Source organism: Cydia splendana, chromosome 3 (genome assembly GCF_910591565.1).
Source record: "Cydia splendana chromosome 3, ilCydSple1.2, whole genome shotgun sequence".
NCBI lineage: Eukaryota > Metazoa > Arthropoda > Insecta > Lepidoptera > Tortricidae > Cydia > Cydia splendana.
Genome location: NC_085962.1, coordinates 11784279 through 11807173, shown reverse-complemented (window position 1 = coordinate 11807173; position 22895 = coordinate 11784279). Strand labels below are relative to the sequence as shown.

Here is a 22895-nt window from a genome sequence, read left to right as displayed (position 1 = left end):
AAATAGTTACATAATTTGACTATACGCAGTTGATTTGTAGTGGCAAAGTTAAAAAACAAAACCTGTACATCAATATAAGGGCCACTTGCACCACACTTGCACCATCCCACTAACCCGGGGTTAAGCGGTTAAACCGTTAACCCAGTGTCAAATTGTATTGGTAACCATGGTAACTCCAGGTTTAACCGGTTAACTCGGGTTAGTGGAATGGTGCAAGTGGCGCTAATAAATATAACCTTATCTTACGTAATTAATCGTTTTGTTCACAGTAAGACCGCTTACAGTGGAGATTTTGTCTAGAGAGCATCCACTGTCAGTCGGCAGAATGACAGAGCTGTCATGCAAGTCCACAGGAGCACGGCCACCGGCCAAGGTCACGTGGTGGCTTGGCGGTCGGCAGTTGAACTCCATAACAAAACAAATGGTAAGAACTTTACATGTTGTTTTTTCAATATGCATAGTTGCATATTGAAAAAACAACAAATATAATATTGTTAGAGGGATAATAGAGGGAAAAATAGAAGGGAAAAGGGGCAGAGGGAAAAGAAAAACAACTTGGATGGATAACCTTAGGAGTTGGACGGGAATCGACGCTGCCACGCTAGGCAGAAAAACTGCAAATAGAGAAGAGTTCCGGAATGTGGTAGCCGACATCCGTAGAGGATATGGCACCTAAAGAAGAAGAAGATAGTTGCATAATCAATGTGTTCCTTGAGGGTCTTTTATTAATATAAATTTTACAGTATAATTTCAAAAATAAAAAGCATAACAGTCAAATTAACGTTATTTCGATATGTTAAATTATATGGATTTGCTTCTTAGTTATAATATATTGACGTGTAAACTTTAATAATGTATGTTTATAAATAAATAATCTGAATCTGTTAATCCAAGTGTAGGTAAATAAAGTACAAATTTATAGTATGTATAGTATTTTTTGACATTTCATTGTAATGCGTATAGCAACCCTGATAGGGCCAGACTAATAAACTCGGCATCGATTTTGATAGCTCAGACTGTGTCAGTGTTATTTTAAACGTCAAACCTCTATGAAATTATGATGTTTAAAATAACACTTGCACAGTCTGTGCTATCAAAATCCCTGCCGAATTAGCTTGGTCTCTATGCGTTTTCTAGATAAGAAATTTAATGTTACCTTTTCCAATCAGACCATATCCTTATAATGCATATAAGTACATAAAAGTTATTGTAACAAAACTACTACAAGTAAAAATGCATCGTTTAGTTTCTATTTAACACGTGAATACTCATATTAATATCTACCATTTTATATGCATTGCTTTGTAGTTTTTGAAGTGAAAACTTCTTTAGCGGCGCTGAACACTTTTTAGGTGGGGAAAAAAAGATAAACACGAGACAGCGTAACGCGTAACGCGCTGACGTCATGTGTGACGGACAATGTTATTCACCAAAGAACTTTAGTCATACCGTATCATAATCAGGTCAATTATTTAAAACTGGACTTTTATATTAAGCAATAAAGCTCAATGTTCTAATCTTGTACGGGCTGAAATACGAGGATCTCACAGTTACATAACTTTATATCACTCCAATATAATTCAATAAAGCTACATCTTGATGAAATCGCTAATAAAAGTGAACTCTAGTACCTACTCGTGAATAAAACTCAAAATATCATGACCATTATATTTAGATGCGAGGTTTGCGAGGTAACTTTACAATTTCTATTCGAATTTTGAACAATTAACGCTACAAATTTAAACTCACTGGCCAGCAATTTCGGAACTAAAGTTTTTCAATAGAAAGGAGGATTGGTCAATTATACATAGTGCTACAGACATTTTGGACTAGTCATTGAGTTTTCACTTCTGTCGGCACTCCCGGAGTGCAACCCGTTGTTTTTTTTAAGATAAGTACATATAAGGTAAACGTACTGGTGCTCGATGCGGTCCCAGTACATCTCATCTTGAAACTTAAGTCATTGTCAATAGAGGTGACAGCAAGGTGTCATTTATTGGGCATTAGCATGTCGAGCACTAGTACGTTTACCTTATATGTACTTACTCTTTACACAGGTGCAAAACTTAAAGGAGATCGTCATCAGACCATCTATCTATTATCTATCTATTAAGCCCTTTTATTCTGAGTTAAAATATGTCTCTAAGCTCAGTGTGCCGCTTGGCAAAGGCCTCCTCTAGCTCTTTCTATTGGGGTCTGTCGTGGGCCACTCTTCTCCAGTTCGGGCCCGCTATGATCAGACCATACTAGAGCATATAAAATTATAAAACTGACACGGACGTACTTTGTACAGTCAGCAGCAGAAGTTGCTAAGCGGGCGAGGTGTTCAAAATGACCTTGACACGCTGTTATTTTCTTAGCAATAAAGTCACCGTCAAAAAAAAATGAGTATGTATTTACCGCAATAGTCTATAAGATATAATATATACGATGGTTCTCCACTGAGCCCACAATCGATGGTCTCATTTGGTATTTTTTCCCTAATTTGCTTCGTCTGTATTAATCACGTATATACATATTTTATTATTGAATCTGTCATGAACAAAGACACTTAATTAGAAAACGCAAATTGTACAGAATACGTGCTCATTAACTAAAAGCATCTTTATTTGTTTCTTGGAGCTAGTTGAATTTCATCAGTCTGAAATCTACACAGACAAAGCTAAATAACAAAGGTAAATTTCCGATTTAGGTTGATAATACAAAGATTATTTCACTCTACTTCAAATTCTGCTAGTCGGATTGCCTCGTTAGATCTGTAGGATGTTTTCGTCGAAACGTCCGAAATTAACTACAGCCTAACATATCAACGCCAACTCACGGTACTGATTCATGATCCCTACCTATTATCATTCCTTTGATCTTTAGCGTGAGATAATTTGCTTTCATGCGTAGTTCTTGTTACTTAGACTGGTGTCTATGTGATCTTGTGAAAAGCCGTGGACAGTAGGTATACTACAAACATCTCTCCCTCGAGGTTCGAGTAGATTCGACGCTAATTGGCGGAATAAATGGATCCGTGTGGCTGTGTTTTGTTCTATCAGCAAGAAGTAGGAAATTTCAAGCTTAGTATTCATATTTCGTTAAGATTTGTACTTTCTAATTCTACCTGTATTATATTTAATTGTATTTAATATTAGAGCTGAAGTGACACTTCTAACGCTTACCTAATAAGACGACATTTATTTCTAATTCCGGCAGATGGTGACTCGCTCCCTCAAGATCATTATTATTAAGTACCTACCTTAAAATGAGAATACCTACTCGCTACTTACTGAAAATTTTATGTAAAACAACCATGTTTATAATAATTTTTATTGACACTGAACTGAATTTAATTCTTAACTTGTTGTTCCCACAGGAATCTGAAGACGGAAATGAAACACATTCATTGCTACGTTGGACGCCCTTAAAAGAACACAACGGGCAAGTTTTAACATGTCGCGCTGAACATCCTATGTTTAACCAGTCAGCCATCGAAAGCAAGCTACCACTGAATATTTACTGTGAGTAGGGTTTTATGAGGAGTAGTTTTAATACGCGTACTACTTAATACTACAAGGTATCAAATCATACTTTGATGCTTGTCTATCCATCGTTCAAATTATAGAATTAAGAAAATAATGATGATTAAGCTACAGTAACATGCAACTTTTAGTAAGAGATAATGTTTAGTTCATCGTAAAATGGTTGTCTCTATGTGTAGGTAGGTAGGTACCTACTTATAAACATGCTTTCATAAGCTGTGACATATCAATTTTTAACTTCATTATGATCCAAATCTTGCAGTAAAGTGTTTTAAATCAACAATATAACAATTGTGTTTTATGTAATGCCCGGTATGTACCCGCAATTATTACTAGGTACAACATTTCTCAAAAAGAGCTACAAAATGTCGTGAAAAAATCACCACTTGAAACTCAGTGATATTTACGAAGCAATTGAGTTCAAAATCGTTGTGTCTACAGATGTGCCTGTGGCGACTATTCATCTCGGTGCCAAGATGAACCCTAACGACATAGAGGAGGGGGACGATGTCTACTTCGGGTGCGAGGTCGACGCAAATCCGCCGGCTTATAAAGTGGTGTGGGAACACGACGTGAGTGCATTTTCTTGGCTGTTATTTTGGCTGCATAAAACAAGCACGTGACTTGTTATTTACAATGTAGTGTTGGCCCAGGGCGGTTAGCTTGCAAGTGACATTTTGAAGGAGACCTTTAAGTACCTACTGGTTGTTTGGTGAAACTTGATCGTTATAGCGCGTTTACCAGCGACGGAATATATACATTTAGAAGCTCTTAGTGCATTTCGAAATCAAAAAATGGTCCATATGATATGACTGACACTTCTCTGACACATATTACAGAAAGTTATTCCTTCTCCATAAATATATCCTGCCCGCAACTTTGAATATCAAACGTGAAATGGTGTTTCATTCTATCAAAAAAAAAGTTGTGATTGGTCAATAAAAGTTTTGATTAGCCGAAGGAAGCTTACGCTTAAAGATAGGTAATTATTGAAGTGTGCAAAAGGTTAGTCATCACGTAGGTACATGCGTATAAATTATGAATATTTCATGAGCTTACGAAAGAATTACACGACAATTAGACGGGACTACTTATTCGCTAACGGCCCTGAGAAACTAGTTTTCATCTAGGCACTATGCAAAAACTAGTTTTAACTAGGGAAAATGCGTTTTCACTTAAAACGGGTTTTTAAGGTAACATAATTATATATGTATATAATTATATATGTATATAATTATATATGTATGCTGAAACGGGAAGATGGCAGCATAGCGTCGAGCAAAGCGGAAGTTTTAGGTGAGATCGAGAGGTTCTATGGACAGTTATACACTTCGATCGCAAAGCCCGTTGACAGTTTGGTAGGAGATCCAAGAGCCAAGCTGTCCCGACATTATACCGAAGATATCCCGGACATCAGTCTGTACGAGATTAGGATGGCCCTGAAGCAGCTTAAGAACAACAAGGCGCCGGGCAAAGACGGAATCACTTCAGAGCTTCTGAGAGCGGGTGGAACACCGGTACTTAAAGTCCTCCAGAAGCTCTTTAATTCCGTCTTGTCCGAGGGCATAACGCCTGAAACATGGAATAGAGGCGAGGTGGTGCTGTTCTTCAAAAAAGGTGATAACAACCTATTGAAGAACTACAGACCCATCACGCTTCGGAGCCATGTCTATAAGCTGTTTTCAAGGGTCATCACGAACCGTCTCGAACACAGATTTGATGACTTCCAGCCTCCCGAACAAGCCGGTTTCCGAAAAGGCTATAGTACCATAGACCACATCCATACGCTGCGGCAAGTTATACAGAAGACCGAAGAGTATAACTTGCCATTATGCTTAGCGTTTGTGGACTATGAAAAAGCCTTCGATTCGGTGGAAACATGGGCGGTGCTTGAGTCTCTTCAGCGATGCCATATTGACTATCGGTACATCGAAGTGTTGAAGTGTTTGTATAGTAACGCCACCATGTCGGTCCGAGTACAGGAGCAGAGCACGAGGGCGATTCCATTGCGAAGAGGCGTAAGGCAGGGAGACGTTATCTCTCCGAAACTGTTTACTGCCGTAATGGAAGACGCCTTCAAGCTCCTGGAATGGGAAGGACTTGGCATCAACATCAACGGCGAATACATCACTCACCTTAGGTTTGCCGACGATATCGTAGTCATGGCAAAGTCGATGGAGGAACTCAGCATGATGCTCGATGACCTCAACCGAGTATCACAACGGGTGGGCTTGAAAATGAACATGGACAAGACGAAACTTATGTCAAATGCCAATGTTGTGCCCATCCCAGTCTCTGTTGGGAACTCGGTACTCGAAGTTGTTGACTCGTACATCTACCTAGGACAAGTAGTCCAATTAGGTAGGTCCAACTTCGAGAAAGAGGTCAACCGCCGAATCCAACTCGGTTGGGCAGCGTTCGGGAAACTACGTAATGTCTTTTCGTCCGACATACCTCAGTGCCTCAAGACGAAAGTCTTTAATCAATGTGTGTTACCAGTGATGACTTACGGCTCCGAAACGTGGTCTTTCACTATCAGCCTCATCTCAAAACTCAAAGTCGCTCAACGAGCTATGGAGAGGGCTATGCTCGGAGTTTCTCTACGTGATCGAATCAGAAATGAGGAGATCCGTAGACGAACTAAAGTCACCGACATAGCCCACCGGATTAGCAAGCTGAAGTGGCAATGGGCAGGCCACATTGCACGCAGAGAAGATGGCCGATGGGGTCGAAAAGTGCTCGAGTGGAGACCACGGACTAGCAAGCGCAGCGTAGGACGTCCACCCACAAGATGGACAGACGATCTTGTTAAGGTCGCCGGAAGACGCTGGATGCGGGTCGCTTCCAACCGGCACGTATGGAGGTCCAAGGGGGAGGCCTATGTTCAGCAGTGGACGTCTTATGGCTGAAATGATGATGATGAATTATATATGTATATAATCATTTTAGATTCCATTAATTCTTAATACCCCCAGGTGACAAATTTGTCAAACCGTGCGCGTGCGTTCTTTAGCCCAACCAGCATCCTTTTTGGTATACCTTATATATTTCATTAACCCTTTTAACCAGTCCAGTTGTTCCGTGTAAGAGTTAACATTTAAATGTAGCGTCTACGGACTCATTTCATTCCAATTTAAATTGCGTGGCATGAAAAGCATTCAACTCGATCCTCTGAATGAATACAAAAAGCCAAGCTTAGTATATACAGGGTGATCAATCCAAATGGTCAGTATGGAGAAGTCGGAAACTATGAGAGATAGCGAAATCTGTTCTTAGGAACCATGGCTTCGATTTTAGATTTAATAATAATGGCATTCATTTTTTTTTAAATCTATCATACATAACCGGGATTCGAACCTGGTCAATATTCTTGTTGTTTGTTTGTATGGCAAGTTTTAAACGATGCGTGATAGGTGGGGGGTGCTCGACCAAATATCATAGAGGGCCCCGAGCCAAAACAAACTACATTAAAAAAAATTCAAAATGGCCGTTTTTTTTTTTATTTTTTTCAAGTTGGTCCGAGCGCGCCTTTTATTACCATGTCAAATTTTTTTTTTTGAAAAATCCAAAATGGCGGCGGACACGGGCAAAGTCAAATTTCCAAGTAGGTTAAGCGAGCCCGAAGGGCGAGCTTCAGGCCGGGAGGCCGAAGGCCGACTCCGGCGGAGGGCCGAAGGCCCGGAACCTCCACCCCGACTCCCAAAACGCGAGGCCGAGGCCGAGTAAACGAAGGCCGAGCTCCGCGTAGGGCCGAAGGCCCGAAGCGTCACACGAAAGGGGGAAGTTGGAGCTTAAACACGACCCAACACTTTTCCTATTGGGAGTCGACGAAGGGTTCGAATCCCGGTTGTGTATGATAGATTTAAAAAAAAATTGAATGCCATTATTATTAAATCTAAAATCGAAGCCATGGTTCCTAAGAACAGATTTCGCTATCTCTTATAGTTTCTGACTTCTCCATACTGACCCATTTGGATTGATCACTCTGTATAGTCATTAAAAAAATCAAAGTGTTTATTTTGGAGTCTGGTTTTTCATGAATACTTTTATTTATTTATTGAAATCGTCATGATCATTATGCAGTTTGTAACCAGAATGCATTTAACAAGTGAACGTACGCTCGGTTTCAATTATGCCGACGTAAGTGGCCAATAATTTAAAAGGAGATACCGCGTTATAGTGAAATTTTGCTTATAACCTACATGGTTTGTATGATTTAGTGACATAATTAAAAAAAAACATATCTCCCTAGGGAGTTATAGCTTTTTTTTAACAACCCATAACTCCCGCGGGAACAATATGGGCCTTTGTCCTTCAGTACATCTGCATGAAATAAGGTATTTTTCGAGCACGTGTGATAAAAAGAATATAATCAGATGCATGGATCTAATTAGATGCGCAATTATCTGTAACAAATGAATACCTATGTGATTTGTAAAGTTTGAGTACGGCTCCTCTACGTATAGTCAGTAGTAATCTTATGAATTCTTTGAAAAAAATATAGAGATAGAGCGTTATATTTTACTTTACGTGGCCGATTTTGTACCGCTGCGCCAAAACGTGTTTGAGGCAGGTATATTAAAGCACGTGTCCAGAATGTAAAAGATTGCCTCTCTAATATCAAAAGTGTAAAAAACTAAATGATGAAAAGAATATAGTGTGAAATTATTAAATTCAGTAATAATAATATGTGGTTGCGTGAATTATTTTCTTTTGTAACAGTAAACATCAAAATATAACCACCCAACTTATCTCCAGAATAACACTTTTCGTATTTTTCACTCCGGTAACCTTTACATACGTATATTCACACGGCCGTTAGCGGCCGCTATGAAGCTGAAAAGTAGTTACTCCTGTCTTTTTATTTATAATGTAGTAAACTAGTTTTAACTAGGGAACATTTTCATAATAGGTACCTATAACAAATGTTATTTACACAGGGAACGTTGCTACAACACAACGCAGCTAGCGGGGTCATAACGCACAACACAAACCTTGCGCTCCGCAACGTGTCCCGACACCAGGCCGGCAAGTACACTTGCACAGCATCCAACGTCGAAGGCGACGGCAAGTCGCCGGTACTACATATGCAAGTTGTTTGTAAGTTTATATACTTGCGCATTATTAAACCATTTTCAATCCCTTGGCGAAATGGATATACACGCACAGACACGCAGAACCTGAAAAGTCTAATTGGCATGTCGATTGACATAAATAAAGCGATTGTTAAATCACAACCCACCAAATACACCTACAATAGAATATTACAAAAAGAACACAATTGATCGACAAACTTTTATTGTGTTACATTGACGGCGTCAATTTTCATAACAATATAATAAATAGGCTTTCATTATTCATAAGGTGCCAAGAGTATATTAGATCAGAATATTTTTACGTTATAAAAACCTCACAATTTTAAAAGCAACACGGCAGGTGTTGCTTTTAAAATTGTATCTGTAACTGTATCTGCTTAAAAAACACTTTTCCAAATACCATTTAAGTTAAAAAATGTCCGTCTGTTGGCAATTTTAATATAATGGTTCAGTAAACTTTCATTATGTTTTTCTTATTTGCTCCTCAGACAGGCCTTTGTGTCGCATGAGAGAAATAAAGATGATCGGAGCGGCCCTTCAAGAGCCATCGAGCGTCGTGTGTGAGGTTGACGCTTACCCTGCCCCCGCTACTTTCGAGTGGACATTGAACAACTCTGCTGGCTTTATAAAAGTTGATTCAGTAAGTACCTGGTACATATACTAAAAATGAAAACATAAGTTTATAAACTTTTATCTTATATCTAACCCGTCTCTCAAAATTAATATAATCAAAATAAGCTTACAATTTGTGGTAGCCTCAAGTGTTTTAATGCAAAAAACTTTTTATATATGTATAAATTGTATAAGTTTTATTTGCGGCTAAAAACACAATTCATACCGAGCTAATAGTTTTCTAAATGGGTTAGTTGGTTGGTAAATGGGTTGGTGTTATATGGTCGCCTTATATTTGATAAATTATGTTATCTCGGGTACCCTAGGGAGGTGGATTTTAATTAAATGTTTCACTTATTAATTTTTGGTTCATATGCCATAATGACATAGGTAATTTTTAAAACGCCGTCACCTACATAGGAAAGCTTTTTCTTATTACTCCCGATAAACTTGCGTAAAATATTAACCATGAGCAAACGCGCTGAAACGTTTTTTGCAGAACAAGTGTCATTTTTTTAAAATTAGTTACAATCATTTTACTACTGCAGCTATCTGCTCCTACAAATATCTCTAATATAATATGAAAAAACTTAAGCAACCTAACTCTTCACTAAACGCATACAAATAGACATATAAATAAACCTAACACGTGACCTATCCTTAGCCATTATGTACTCACTATTGCGATTTCATCAGTAAAAATCGGGACCCGCATTTTCCCTCGAACTTGATAAGGGTCGGCTCCAGAAGTAATAATATTTTATCTGGTCCCCATTGTAAACATGAGAGCGCCATTCATTTCCAGGCTGATTATTGAAAAATCGTTCGTACCAATGATTACAAAGAATACCTGAATTGAATCATAATGTTAAAATATCTCTAGGTTTAAACAAACGGAACAATTTCGTCAAATAGCGGCAAATCCGGGAATGCCGCAAGGAGCGTAAATGGGACCGTTTTATTTTTCTCCCTTTTTTTCCTTGAGCAACTGATATGAATTTTGGGATAATGGTTAAAACACGTCGCTGGAGGCCTACAATTCTCTAAGAAGCTACAAGGATTTTGTTACTTTCTTCTTTCTACGTTTCACGGATAATTTTTGTGAATACATTTTTTGTACAGAGAGTTATATTATAGGTACCTACCTTCATAGTTTCGTTTGGATGAAAAGTTAAGGGGCCCACTGATTAACAGTCCGTCGGACGGTATCGGCCTGTCAGTTGTTCGGAACTGTCAATTTTTTTTTCTAACTGACAGGCCTATACCGTCCGGCGGACTGTTAATCAGTGGGCCCCTTTAGGTATATTTTCAGTGTTAATATAAATACAAAGGTCAATATGTCCGCTTTTCTGTTCCTCAATAAAAAATAAAATTCAAGCAATAACTTAGTATTTTGAAAAAAAAAACTAAATTAATTTGTCGTATAAACAGCTAATAATTTCAAATTCTAGAAGTTATGAAGTAATTTTACGCCCAAAACAAAAACAATTTTTACATAATTTTAAATTTAACAAGCAGATACGTCTGCGAACGATGCTATTAAGCTTAGAATAAGAGCACTGGAGTATCTATCCAGGGGTCGTGAGTTCAAGTCTCACCCAAGACAGTAATTTTTCCACTTTTAAATTTTTACATAATTATGTAAGTACCACTTTTAGATGACTACTCCTTAACAAGTTGTCAGTGTTTTCTCTGGTATGGTAGATGCAATGATGTTATTTACATACAATTATAATTATGAATGAATGAATGAAAATCGTTATTATCAGGCAACTATTGGCCCATAGATAAATACCATAAAACTATCATACATACACTATGCATTTCCATTTACATGTCCGGAACCCACCACAATAATTAATTTCTCATTTACATAGTAACCAGTAAACCAATTATTGATATTAGAAAACTGTCAACCACGACCTCGACTTGATAAAACCTTTCTTCAATTCTGAAACCAACATGGTTATTCAGATTCAAATTCCCGATATTTGAAAATGCTTATCGAAATAAATCAATTTAAGTACAATATTTACACCGTGTTATCTAGTTACGTACACAAATTATTAATATTTACAAAGGGTGTAGACCCTAGTCCTTGACTATACTTTTCTTTTCCAGGAGCGATTCACTGTCCAAACAAAAGAAGGCAAATCTGTATTGACATTTACCCCAGTATCCGATGTGGATTATGGAACGCTGTTCTGCCGCGCGTCGAACCTGGCGGGGCAGCAGGTGTCGCCGTGTGTGTACACCATACTGCCTGCCACTAGGCCAGAGGCACCTTATAACTGCACTGTTTACAATCTAACTGATGACTCATTGGATTTAGTTTGTGTAGCAGGTATGTACTTTGTTCCCTCGTACTCATCTCGTTTGAATGAAGATTCGAGACGTAAAAAGGTTTATTACCAATAAAATGCGTTCTACGATTAAACCTTGCATCTCATTCGAGTTTTGTGTAAAAAAAATTTAGTAAGTAGTTACATTTCATTTAAATAATTTTCAAAAGTCTCTGTTTCTATAAGAAAACAATTATAGCTCCTGAGTGACAAGCTTTTTCTTAATGTAAAAAATATATATTTCTATATAAATTTTCAGCTGTATTAATTGCTGTATAATCAAAAGTCTAAGTCGTCCCTCGTAATGATTGCTTAAAGGTCGATTCTGTCATTCGAGGGCTTGTGAAGGTTAACGAGCACTTGGCAAAAGCAATGCGGCAATTATTCACATAACCGTAATCGTATTTGGTGCTACTAACATTGAACTGGAAAATTATAACAATTCGATTTAAAATTTTGCTATTAACTTAACTAATTATCCTCCAATAATATAATGTACAGTGGGTATATGCAGAATTAAATATTAAGTACATATTTGATATTCAGCATAACTTGATCTAAATGCGACATTCGGATGGCGACTTCAGAAATATTACCTTTGTAATAAAAAATTAGCTATACACTTTGTTTTCGTACTAGGTAGAGCCATTAAAAAGTAAATTAATTATTTGGCAGAGCAGGGAGCTTATTAATTAAACAATGTAGTCCAGGTTAGGTAAGAATTACGACCCTTGACGAATTGTTAAATTATAGCAAAAGTCTCTATTCTAGGTGAATTACTAGTTAAGTCTTAAACATCTCAAAAAGCCCCATTTCTTATGGTGGCTCCGGCCTTTAATATGTGGCTTAGGTACATATTTACTTGATAAGAAGAGTGTGCCTATTATTTATTTCATTTCTTAAAACATTTACTATGAAAATACTTTCGCTATGAATAAAGAATAAGGCATTAGAAAACTTAAGAACTTAAACTTAAAATGAAGCTACGACGTAATTGAAAACGACTTACCATATTAAAACAATATTGATAATTTTTACTTGAAAAAAAATTGAAAAGGTTACTATGAAATGCGAAAGGTTACTCGTGAACGCTGAATTTCCTCACCTTTACGAAGTCGGTTTTAATTTAACCTGTAATTCTTCTGAAGTAACTTTAAAAAATGTCCGATTGATTCTAGGAGGAAATCTGTAAATTTTATTGGTATTTTTATATGTTGAATACGTGCGCGCTGATTGTTAAGAAAATGTACTAAAAAATTGTTGGTTTTATGTATATATTATTACAAGCAAGAAAATAGGTCGTCAATTTGAAAATTCTATTGTTAAAAAATATATTTTTTCCTTTTAGGTTATGAAGGTGGCCTCCAATGTGTATATTTAGTAGAAGTATGGGCTAACGAAGGACTGGTAGTTAATACTACTAATAGTATAGCTTTATGGAATCTAAGACGACTAGGAGCTAAGAGGCAGTTACGTTTAATTGTTTACGCCGTAAATGCAAGAGGAAGATCAGAACATGTCACGTTAACCGTAGAAACTGCGCCCAGACTGTCACCTAGGACAGGTAAACTGTTTTGATTAGTTAAATTTTATTGTAAAGTTTATAGTTCAGTGTTTTATTAATGTATTTATATACATAAAGTATGCGTATATATCTATATAATTATGTCATCGGCACAACTAGTACATTAACTTCTAACGTTACCGTTTTCAAATCGAACGCCAATAATTTTTGAACGGGTCAAGTTTGATAAATTGTATTGTATTGTTTCGAACAGAGGCTCAGGAGGCGTGGGAGGTGAACTGGGCGCTGGGAGGAGTGCTCGGGGCCGCCATTACCGTGGCTATAGTGCTGTGCCTTGCCCTCGTTGCCACGAGGTTACGTCAAAGGGCAAGAGATTATGAAGGTACGGATATACTGTAAAAATAAGTGTTCCGTGATCAAAGTTTTCCATGGAACACTAAAAACGGCATTGTACTAAACAATGTATGGATTCTTATGAGTTTTAATCAGTCATAATTAAACAATGACTAGAAAAAAACAGCTCAGCGAGGAAACGGATTAGCTAATTTTAAATCAAATAATTAGTGAATTAAATCATATCCAAACATTATTTCTACAATTCTGGAATAACTATTTTTCACATATCTAATTTATTTAACAACAATCAATAAGCCCGCCTGTTGTCTACCTTTGACTTTCATTTGTTAATATGTTTTTCTTTATCGAGTCATGCAATAATAGTATTTTTATCAGAAAAACGTTTGTAATAATAGGTTGCAAAAATCTGCGGGGTTTCTGCTTCAATAAGTATCCCCGATGATTGGGAAGAATTTCGCTAAATCTAAATCAATAAATTAAAATAAAGTTTGAGATGTATCCACATGACAAAAGTTGCACCAAACCGCTGCATTTCTTGGCAGTTTTTGATACCTACGTTATTTCCATCACCACTACCGTTCACACAAATATATCATAATTTTCAAATAACTACAAAGATGTTCGAAAAATTTTATTTTATTTATTTATCATTATTTATTTTCGTCATATTAAACGTTACAGTTTTTGTACCTTCCCTATGATAACCTGGATTGTACTTCATATTTTTATAATATACCTATGTCATTTATATTAAAAGGTTTTGATCTAATTGTATCTGTGTAGTTAATTATTAGCTGTAAGTCATGTCCGTACTGAAAACCAGCGCCTCGATGGTTGTTGGAATTATACTCAGTGGGGAGGGAACCCCCTTAATATTCAAAGCAGCTACTCATTTTTAAACTTATTGTTTATTTCATTACAGTATTAAAATACATGTTACTTACACCTTTTCTATCAGATAAGTAATTTATTAACATCTTTGTTTTATTTTGTCATTGATCGAGTTGTAATCAAACCTTTTTAAATAGGTAACTATAAATCTACAGTTATTATTAAACGCTTCAAAGGCCCAATAATAGTCGTTACCACCCTTAACTAAATAGTTTTTGCATTTTACATAGAGGCTGATTTACACTCCAACAATCCATTTCCACGTCGGGATATAACTGTGGCAGTGTAAACATCGGTTTTTATTCCATTCCAGTATGACTGCAGAGCGGTGTTTGAACAGTCACGTCAGCTTCGTTTAAAACTGCTGCTATTGCATTGTTCCCCTTATAGAAATTGCTAGCATTTTTTTGTTATACTTTTGTATGCATTTTGCAATATCATGGATTTATATTTAACATTACATTTCAATTTTTTAAAACTTGGCCTTACAACAAAGTTACGGCTCGATTCGGGAAATGATTTAGAGATTCACTAGATAATGAAATAGTAAAGATATGTGACGTTCCACGGCAAAATGTACCTTATGGCGGTTGGCGCCGCAATTCGGGAAATGAATTAGAGATTCACTAGATATGAAATAGTAAAGATATGTGACGTTCCACGGCAAAAGGTACCTTACGGCGGCTGGCGCTTACGTCGCATAGCGCCGCAATAGTATTGGAGCGGCGTTAATAATAGCGTAAGCGCCAACCGCCATAAGGTACCTTTACCCGTGGGACGTCACATATCTTTACTATATCGTATCTAGTTAATCTCTAATTCATTTCCCGAATCGCGTCGTTAGGTACCTAATTCATAACAGCATGCAATATTGCTGTTGGTATGACTCATTTTCCAAGTAAACTAAACGATAAAATTATTTATTTGAACTTTTACGATTTTTACACATTATTAAATTATTAAACGGGCATTGATATACCTACGCGATTAAGTCCCGTTGTACAATTTAATAAATTATTTATTGACAGCGGCTTTTCCTATGATTGATTGAATAATACAATTAATGATATATATACATAAAGACCACCACTGTCTCCGAAAGCTTAAAATAATTACATTTTCATGGTATGCATCAATCAATTTAATTAAAGATTATATCAAAAAGGTCGACCCTTAGCGGAACACGAGGAAAAAGATAAGAGAAAGGGCTATTAAAGAAACATTTCCATGGGATTGTTGCAACCTTAATTGAATGGACAGAGCATTGTCAAACTTCATTAGATTAAATGATACTTACGCTGGAAAAAACATGAGCGTGAGAATGGCGGGTACTTAGACCTCTTATATTTCAACGACCTTCTGAGGTAGGTACAAAGGAGGTATTTACAATATGCGTCGTTGGGTCTCTATGGTTTCCCATAAAGTTTTAAGTCATACCTAATGTATTTTTTGTTCGCATTTTAGTTAGTCATAATTTGTTTGGTTTAGAAACACGTATCTTTTCAGGATTGAAAACAGACCTAACCTAACCTATCTATAGGATAACCTTACGAAAATCCTGAAAAGTTAAAGGTTTCAGTTTTAGGACTAATGATGATATGACAAACAATACATTATGACTTACAAATTTATGTGAAACAAAGGGACCCCGTGTACCTCATTTTCTTTGATTATCTAAAGGTACATATAGCCGCTATTCTGACATCTGTATTTACACTTTAAACTCTCGCGTTTTGTACACATATTTAATTACACTAACGGGTCTACCGGGATATAATTTCATTGTTTTCACCTTTATTTACACCAAAGTTTTAATTGTCATATTATCAGATCTTGTTCTAGCAATAATCAACTTATGCTCATATCTCATATCTAATCCATGTGATTATTTCACAGTAACCATACCTCCATCGAAGACCCACAAGGCGACGCTGATGCGAGGCTCCCCCATCGGCGACGAGCGTAACCCAGACTTAATACCCCTAAGTAAAGGTAAATACCAATTACTGTCAATTCGAATCGTCGCGCCCTGAAGTAACACAATTCCGCTTGCTTTAACCATCGTTTAGGAATCAGGTATTTTAATGATGTTAAAATAGAAGGTCGTTTTCGTCTTAGTATTTACAAATTAATTGGAAAGTTAATGACATTAGATGTAACATGAAATTATTATATGCTCGTAGGTACTTATATTAATAATACTATTAACGTGAGCATGAGTATTCGCACGTTGTGAAAATTGGCTGCCACTCTAGGAGTTGTAAATATTCTGATTTTAAGATTTTTGTAAAGTTTTGATATTAATTACAAACGACTCGCAGTGCTCTTCACGTGTGTCATCATTATCAAAACAGGGCTGTTTTTAAAATCTGAATACTAATTTATGTTTTCATTCAGAGAACTATCAGTTTCATTATATTTCTTAATACTTAGGCCTTCAGCACAAGAGGCGTATACGTGAGCGTCGCGTAAGCGCGAAGAAGCGCGTAGAACGAGAGCGCTACGAGCACACGTAGAAGTTCAAACGACTCCGCACTCGAAGCGTAGTCGTAGCGTAGCGTATGAGATCCCTGTCAACATTACGACTGGCCTAACGGCGCGATTCGGAAAATGAATTAGAGATTCACTAGATATGAAATAGTAAAGATATGTGACACCCCACGTGTAAAGGTATCTCAATGGCGGTTGGCGCTTACACTATTATTAACGCCGCTCTAATATTATTGCGGCGCTATGCGACGTAAGCGCCAGCCGCCATAATGTACCTTTTGCCGTGGAACGTCACATATCTTTACTATTTCATATCTAGTGAATCTCTAATTCATTTTGCGAATCGCGCCGTAAGCGTGGCGTAAGCATGAAGAACTTATATGTAAACACAACGATCACGCTTACGTGACGCTTGGTATCCAGAACTCTACGCCTCTCGTAACACGCCACTCTTACGCGACGCTCACGCCTACGACTCGTGTAGTCTTATGGCTTATCGTTCGCGTTCGTTAGCTCTTTCAACTATAGGTACAAAATGCTTCCTTTCTTTTATTCTTCCGTTACGGTCGTAGTTATTGTGTGACTTGCAACTTGTAGCGAAGAATTCTCACAGCAATTTTCTAGAACAGTTTTCTGATTTTTCAATTTGTTAAAATTTTGTTGTCGTTATGATAATACGACGATATGTATTGTGTAAATAATACGACTCACAATGTATTTTGCACGTGAATGATCGTATCATATTGATATCAAATCTATATATTTATTTATATACATATTACGATACATAAGGTACTTATATGTATGTATACGTATATATTCTGTAATACTTGTTTGCTTCTAAACGATACTTGTTCTCACACTTTTCTGTTTGGCCCTATGGTTGACTGGTAGAGAATTAAGTCCGCCATTTGTACCGTTTTTGACGTGCAATAAAGTTTTAAATAAATAAACAAACTTATTCGTAATTATGTGTGAAATAATATACAGTAGTTATGCAATTATTGTACCAATAAACAGGGAGTTTTCTAACATCGCCTCAGTAAATTGTCATTAAAGCCGTTATCCATTAAACACTAATCACATTATGATAAACTTGGCCAGTTTAATCAGTACTTAATATTATGCTATGTAGTACATACCTAACGTAATAATACTATGTAATACCTACCTATAGATCTTTAGAAGTATGACTTGTCTGATAAGCCTATAATATTATGAGCGAGACAAAGTCAACAATTCAATTTACTGAGCTGTAATCAGCGAACAGGTATTGTTATTGAGTCTATTTAGTTGGTTTGCGTTAAACAAGACAAACGAGGATAACAATTTGTAAAATCAGCATCTATAGGTACTATACCTTTACTGCTGAAATAAACAAAGTATTTTCGCGAAATGTATGTTTTGTTTTACAGTTTAACATTATACTTTTACGCGATTCTAAAAATGTGCACCGTCACCGTGTGTGCATAAGGTGAGGTGTTTATATGAGGAATATTTGGTTACATTGTTGCTGAATATACCGTAAACATCTATAAGTAATATAGGTATTGCGGGATAGACTGTAAATGTATTATTTATACAGGTATGAGTGTTCAATATTCGAACTACCTATACGTAAATTATGCGGCTGCCGTATTGAGTGCGCCTCGCGTCTGCCCGTGCGTGACTGCACTTAGGTACAAAAGGTAGGTATAAAATGACGACTTTTTTATACGGTCAGTATTTATATTATTTTAGAATGACAATTATATTATGTAATTTCTGAGTCTTTTTCTATTAAAGTTCCGTAAATATAGTCGTAATATTACCAGTCAATTATGCAAACTTTATGCGTAATTTATAACGGTAATTAATTACAATAGTTAGGTACATCAGCAAGATTTGATTAGGTTCGCGAACAATACTTTATTAATAATTGATCTATAATAACTCCATCTATATTATTTACAAATAACAAACTATATGATAAGCTTTATTTTTAACCCCATTACCAAGCTCTGCTGGCCGTCCAACCTTCCGTCTGTCCATCTGTCCGTCCGTCTGTTACCGGGCTCTGTTTTAAGTAGACAGTTGTTAAAAATCCAGCACTGCTAATTAGTAACGGCGGCAAAATTAACTTTTGTCTCAAAGTTTTGTTAATGGGACAAAATAATGAAGCCTTGATTCTCATATTGCCCCAGATCAAATTCCATGGATATAAATTTATATAATACTACCAAACTGATGTCGCGTATCGACAGCATATCTATTTATGGATACTGTAATAATAGGCACTCATTAAAATTGTATTCGTATTATTTATGTTCCTCATTTGAAATTCATAACATTACAATAGTTAAGTATGCAAAATTACAATATATTATGATAGTGTTAACATTATACTCACCTATTACTGATGTTAAATATTCCACCATAGACAAAAAACTTGTCATAGTTACGTCATAACGTTCATAAACCAAGATGCGCGATCTCCTTTCTAAACTTCAAAAAACACATGTTTCGTGAGTTATAAATCTTTTCTGCCATAACACATACCTATTCTCTGAAACACTGTCCTATGCAACGAAACTTGTATCGTATAAAGCCAGATGTTGGCAGCAAACTGCTGAATGCCAGAAGTTAAAACTAGTGTTTACTTAGACTTTTACGTCAGGGCTTCGACATTCCGACTTTAAAACTTTACTTATTAGCGAGCTATCTTTTTGCCGGTCCGGCTTTTTCCACGGATTAGTGGCAAGCTTGTTTATTTTCTTCTGTTTATGTTTTGTACGGGTCGATGGTTCGCTCGCCACCAGGCAGTGAATAATCTGATTACCAGCAGCAGTAACAAGGGGCACTGTTGCTTTAAATGAGTCGGTTTTCCGGAAACCTCTTTCTATGCCATTTCTTATTCAATCCTCAGTTCGCAGTTTGTTTTGTTTCTATTTTAGTTTGTTTCGTTTCTATTTTAGTTTGTTACTATGATGTTAACATTTATGTTGCTAACTCAGCTTAATTTTAAGTTTTGCTTAAAATATTGATCATTGTTCATCTAAAACTCCTAATCATGTTATATAAATTAGGTAAATATAATTTTTATTCAAAATCAGATTATTCTTAATACATTTTGATTAAAATTTAAATAATAATGAGGCGGCAGCCATTTTGATGACGTGGTTCGGTATTTTTGATTCTTTCTCTGGAAATAACTAATAATAGTTACGATGTACGATTTTACAGGAATAAAGTACTAGGTTATTGTTCAATAAAAACATGCTTTCAGTCATTAGCTTGTTAACTTGCCATTGTAGCAGCACAGCTGACCACGCCAAAATAAATGCGCGACTGTTAGGCACGCTGCCCACGATTTGGCGATATTGTGCTAAAAATTGAAAGCACTGCTTACTAACGTGTGTGTAGGTGTGAACTGTCCGCCCGACCCGCCGCAGTACTCCGCTGTGGTAGCGTCGCCCGAGCCGAAACACTCTGGCAGCGCCCACAGCATCGTACGCACGTCACCGACCACGCCTATATCACAGCACGCCGCTTACGCTGACTCACAGGTAGATAATAAATCACATTACTAACACTTGATATAAGCACTGTCTTATAACTACTTAGGTACTGCTTAAGTTATTCATTCGGCGATCGATTAACCCCGATTTCATCTTAGTCAGTCGGTAATATGTTGATTAGTTTAATGATAATATTGTAATAATTGTCGGCTAATTAAATAGCAAGTAGTAGTTATCAAAATCAATACAAACTTTAAAGTCCGTAATAACCAGGGTCTTCACCCTTATAAATACGTCTGGGAGACGTAGACGTTGACTGTCGAAAGTGTCCGCTAACTCAAAGTGGTACAAGCTAAGGATCACTTAGTGCTCCGGAATCTCTTTTCTGTTCCAAAAATAGTGGGCATGAAAGAATAAAATCAGATACTAGTTTTTACAGTAACACGAATCAGAAGGACAGAGTAAATTTTACGAAAATAATGAATACTTTGTGTGACGTGATGTACCAGATTGGGGCGCGAATCTGAGGGGCTACCGCGAAAACCGAAATTCGCAAATTGCGGCGATCTTTCTCTTTTACTCCAATGAAAGCGTAATAAGAGTGACAGAGAAAACTGCCCGCAATTTTCGAACTTCAATTTTCGCGGTGATAGTCGTGATTGTTTTGCTAATGTGTTGGTTATTTTCAGAGTGAATCTGGTCGAAGCGGTGTCAATGGCGCGGTGAGGTCGCATCGAGAGGTGGTTACGACGAGAACGCCTTTACTGGCGGCTCAACAAGAAAGTTGCGTTTAATATTGGGTATTCAAGTTTAGTCAAGATTAATTTACGAATATTTAATAAAAAAATTACGAGAATCAGTAACTGTCAACTGCCGTTTAATATAAGTAGGTAGTGGGCAATCTCGGTCCCCTTTTTATTTTAGCATCTATTCTGATTATTATTTTTTAATTTATAGAGTATCATACGCAGGCATTTTTTTTACATAAACGATGGCAATTTTTTTTTTCAATTTAATTGCATAAAGGGTGGCTCTCGGTAAATTTTATTACTGCCAAGGATGTCTCCTTAGGTATCCCGACTGGTAGACTCGATACCGGGGAAATTAAGTCTCCTAGATACGTGGGTTCTAGACACCAATTATTAAACGAGTTTAATAATGACGCTCACGCGTAGATGCTTGATTTCCACCAAATCGGCTACATGATATTTAGGGATACATTTTCCTAGAAAATGGGATTTGCTAGAAACTGGATGTACCTTACGCAGTACTTTCGTCATGACAGTATGACATAAATCGTGTTATCGTGAGATCCTCCAATAAGTAGATAGCGTTTTCTTACGTTCAAGCAGTACCTATACGACCGACGACTGTGACCATGTCGTTGTGTTTAGTGATGTCTTCCGAGCACGAAATGAGCGGCCATCGCTATCAAAAAGTTTAGAGGGGATATATGACTTCACATAAGAAGGTACTTCAGCCATTTGGCCAAATGAGTCAGTAAAACACATACAAGACCGCTTGCTGCTGCACCGAAATGGTCTTAGGAGCCTTTGTCTAACCTTTTAATTAATTGCTGTTCGCATTTATATGTAGATTAAAATGTCAATTTGTCAATTTTAATTTAAAAAAAAAAACATATTTTTATGCGAATATTCAGCTTTCTAGCAGTAACGGTCTCACCTAAGCCGTGGACGGACGGACAGACAGACGGACATGGCGAAACTATATTCATCATCCGTCGACAAAGCATTTGTTATCTTTCCTATTACCTATGTATCACCGCGCGATAACCGTTACTAAGGTAGGTAATATAAGTTAATAATTCGGAGACCTGTTTTTGTACCGAGGAGCCCGCTTGCTATACTTATTGCAAAATATATATTTCGTTTTCTTATACCATTAAAATAAATAATTGTAAGTAGATTGCAATATTCTGTTTAAAATCTGAATAATTTATGATCGTTACGATAGGTCTAATCTAATTAACCTATGTTAATGTTATTGTATTTTATGTGTATTTAGTTTATTTGGAAATAAATACATACCGTCAAACTAGCCAACTTTGCCCGCAACTTTGTGATAAAATAAATAAGATAAAATATGTGAGTTCTTTATTTTTTTAAACTTGCGTCTATTTCAGACAAGATTTTGCCCGCACATTACATAAGTAACACACAATATGATGATTAATAAATCGTGGGAATTTTCAGCGTGATGTCAAATGTAGGGTATTTGACATCACGCTGAAAATTCCCACGATTTATTAATCATCATATTGTGTGTTACTTATGTAGTGTTGTCACAAATAATATAAAGTACTTTTACACATTTGGCTACATAAACGATTTTTTTATAAATTTCTTCTTGGGCAAAGATAATGGAGGCAAAGTTTTAAGTTTGCTAGTTTGACGGTACATCGGGTACATACGTAGAAATATTCCATTACACGTTGTGTAATGTGTACCTATACCTATTTACTCGTGATATAATAATGTTGATAATTGTTGTGTTAATGAATGTCCATTTGTGGTTATTTCCCTGTTTGAATAATAGTA

At 36.5% G+C, this 22895-nt stretch overlaps 1 protein-coding gene across 3 annotated transcripts in view; it reads left to right on the top strand.

Annotated features, from left to right (window-relative positions):
* LOC134806792 (hemicentin-1-like) overlaps positions 1 to 21222 on the top strand; it is a 181021-nt gene extending 159799 nt beyond the window's left edge. For 2 of the 3 annotated variants that reach the window (XM_063780153.1, XM_063780152.1), the window contains exons 7-17: positions 270 to 424; positions 3362 to 3506; positions 3969 to 4099; positions 8468 to 8627; positions 9112 to 9263; positions 11357 to 11579; positions 12926 to 13141; positions 13356 to 13484; positions 16247 to 16342; positions 20243 to 20385; positions 21027 to 21222. In XM_063780153.1, the coding sequence (XP_063636223.1) occupies positions 270 to 424; positions 3362 to 3506; positions 3969 to 4099; positions 8468 to 8627; positions 9112 to 9263; positions 11357 to 11579; positions 12926 to 13141; positions 13356 to 13484; positions 16247 to 16342; positions 20243 to 20385; positions 21027 to 21131 (1655 nt within the window). In that variant the 3' untranslated portion in view covers positions 21132 to 21222. The remainder of the gene's footprint in view (positions 1 to 269; positions 425 to 3361; positions 3507 to 3968; positions 4100 to 8467; positions 8628 to 9111; positions 9264 to 11356; positions 11580 to 12925; positions 13142 to 13355; positions 13485 to 16246; positions 16343 to 20242; positions 20386 to 21026) is intronic. The other variant, XM_063780154.1, reaches the window with a different exon arrangement.
* The last annotated feature ends 1673 nt before the right edge of the window (positions 21223 to 22895 follow it).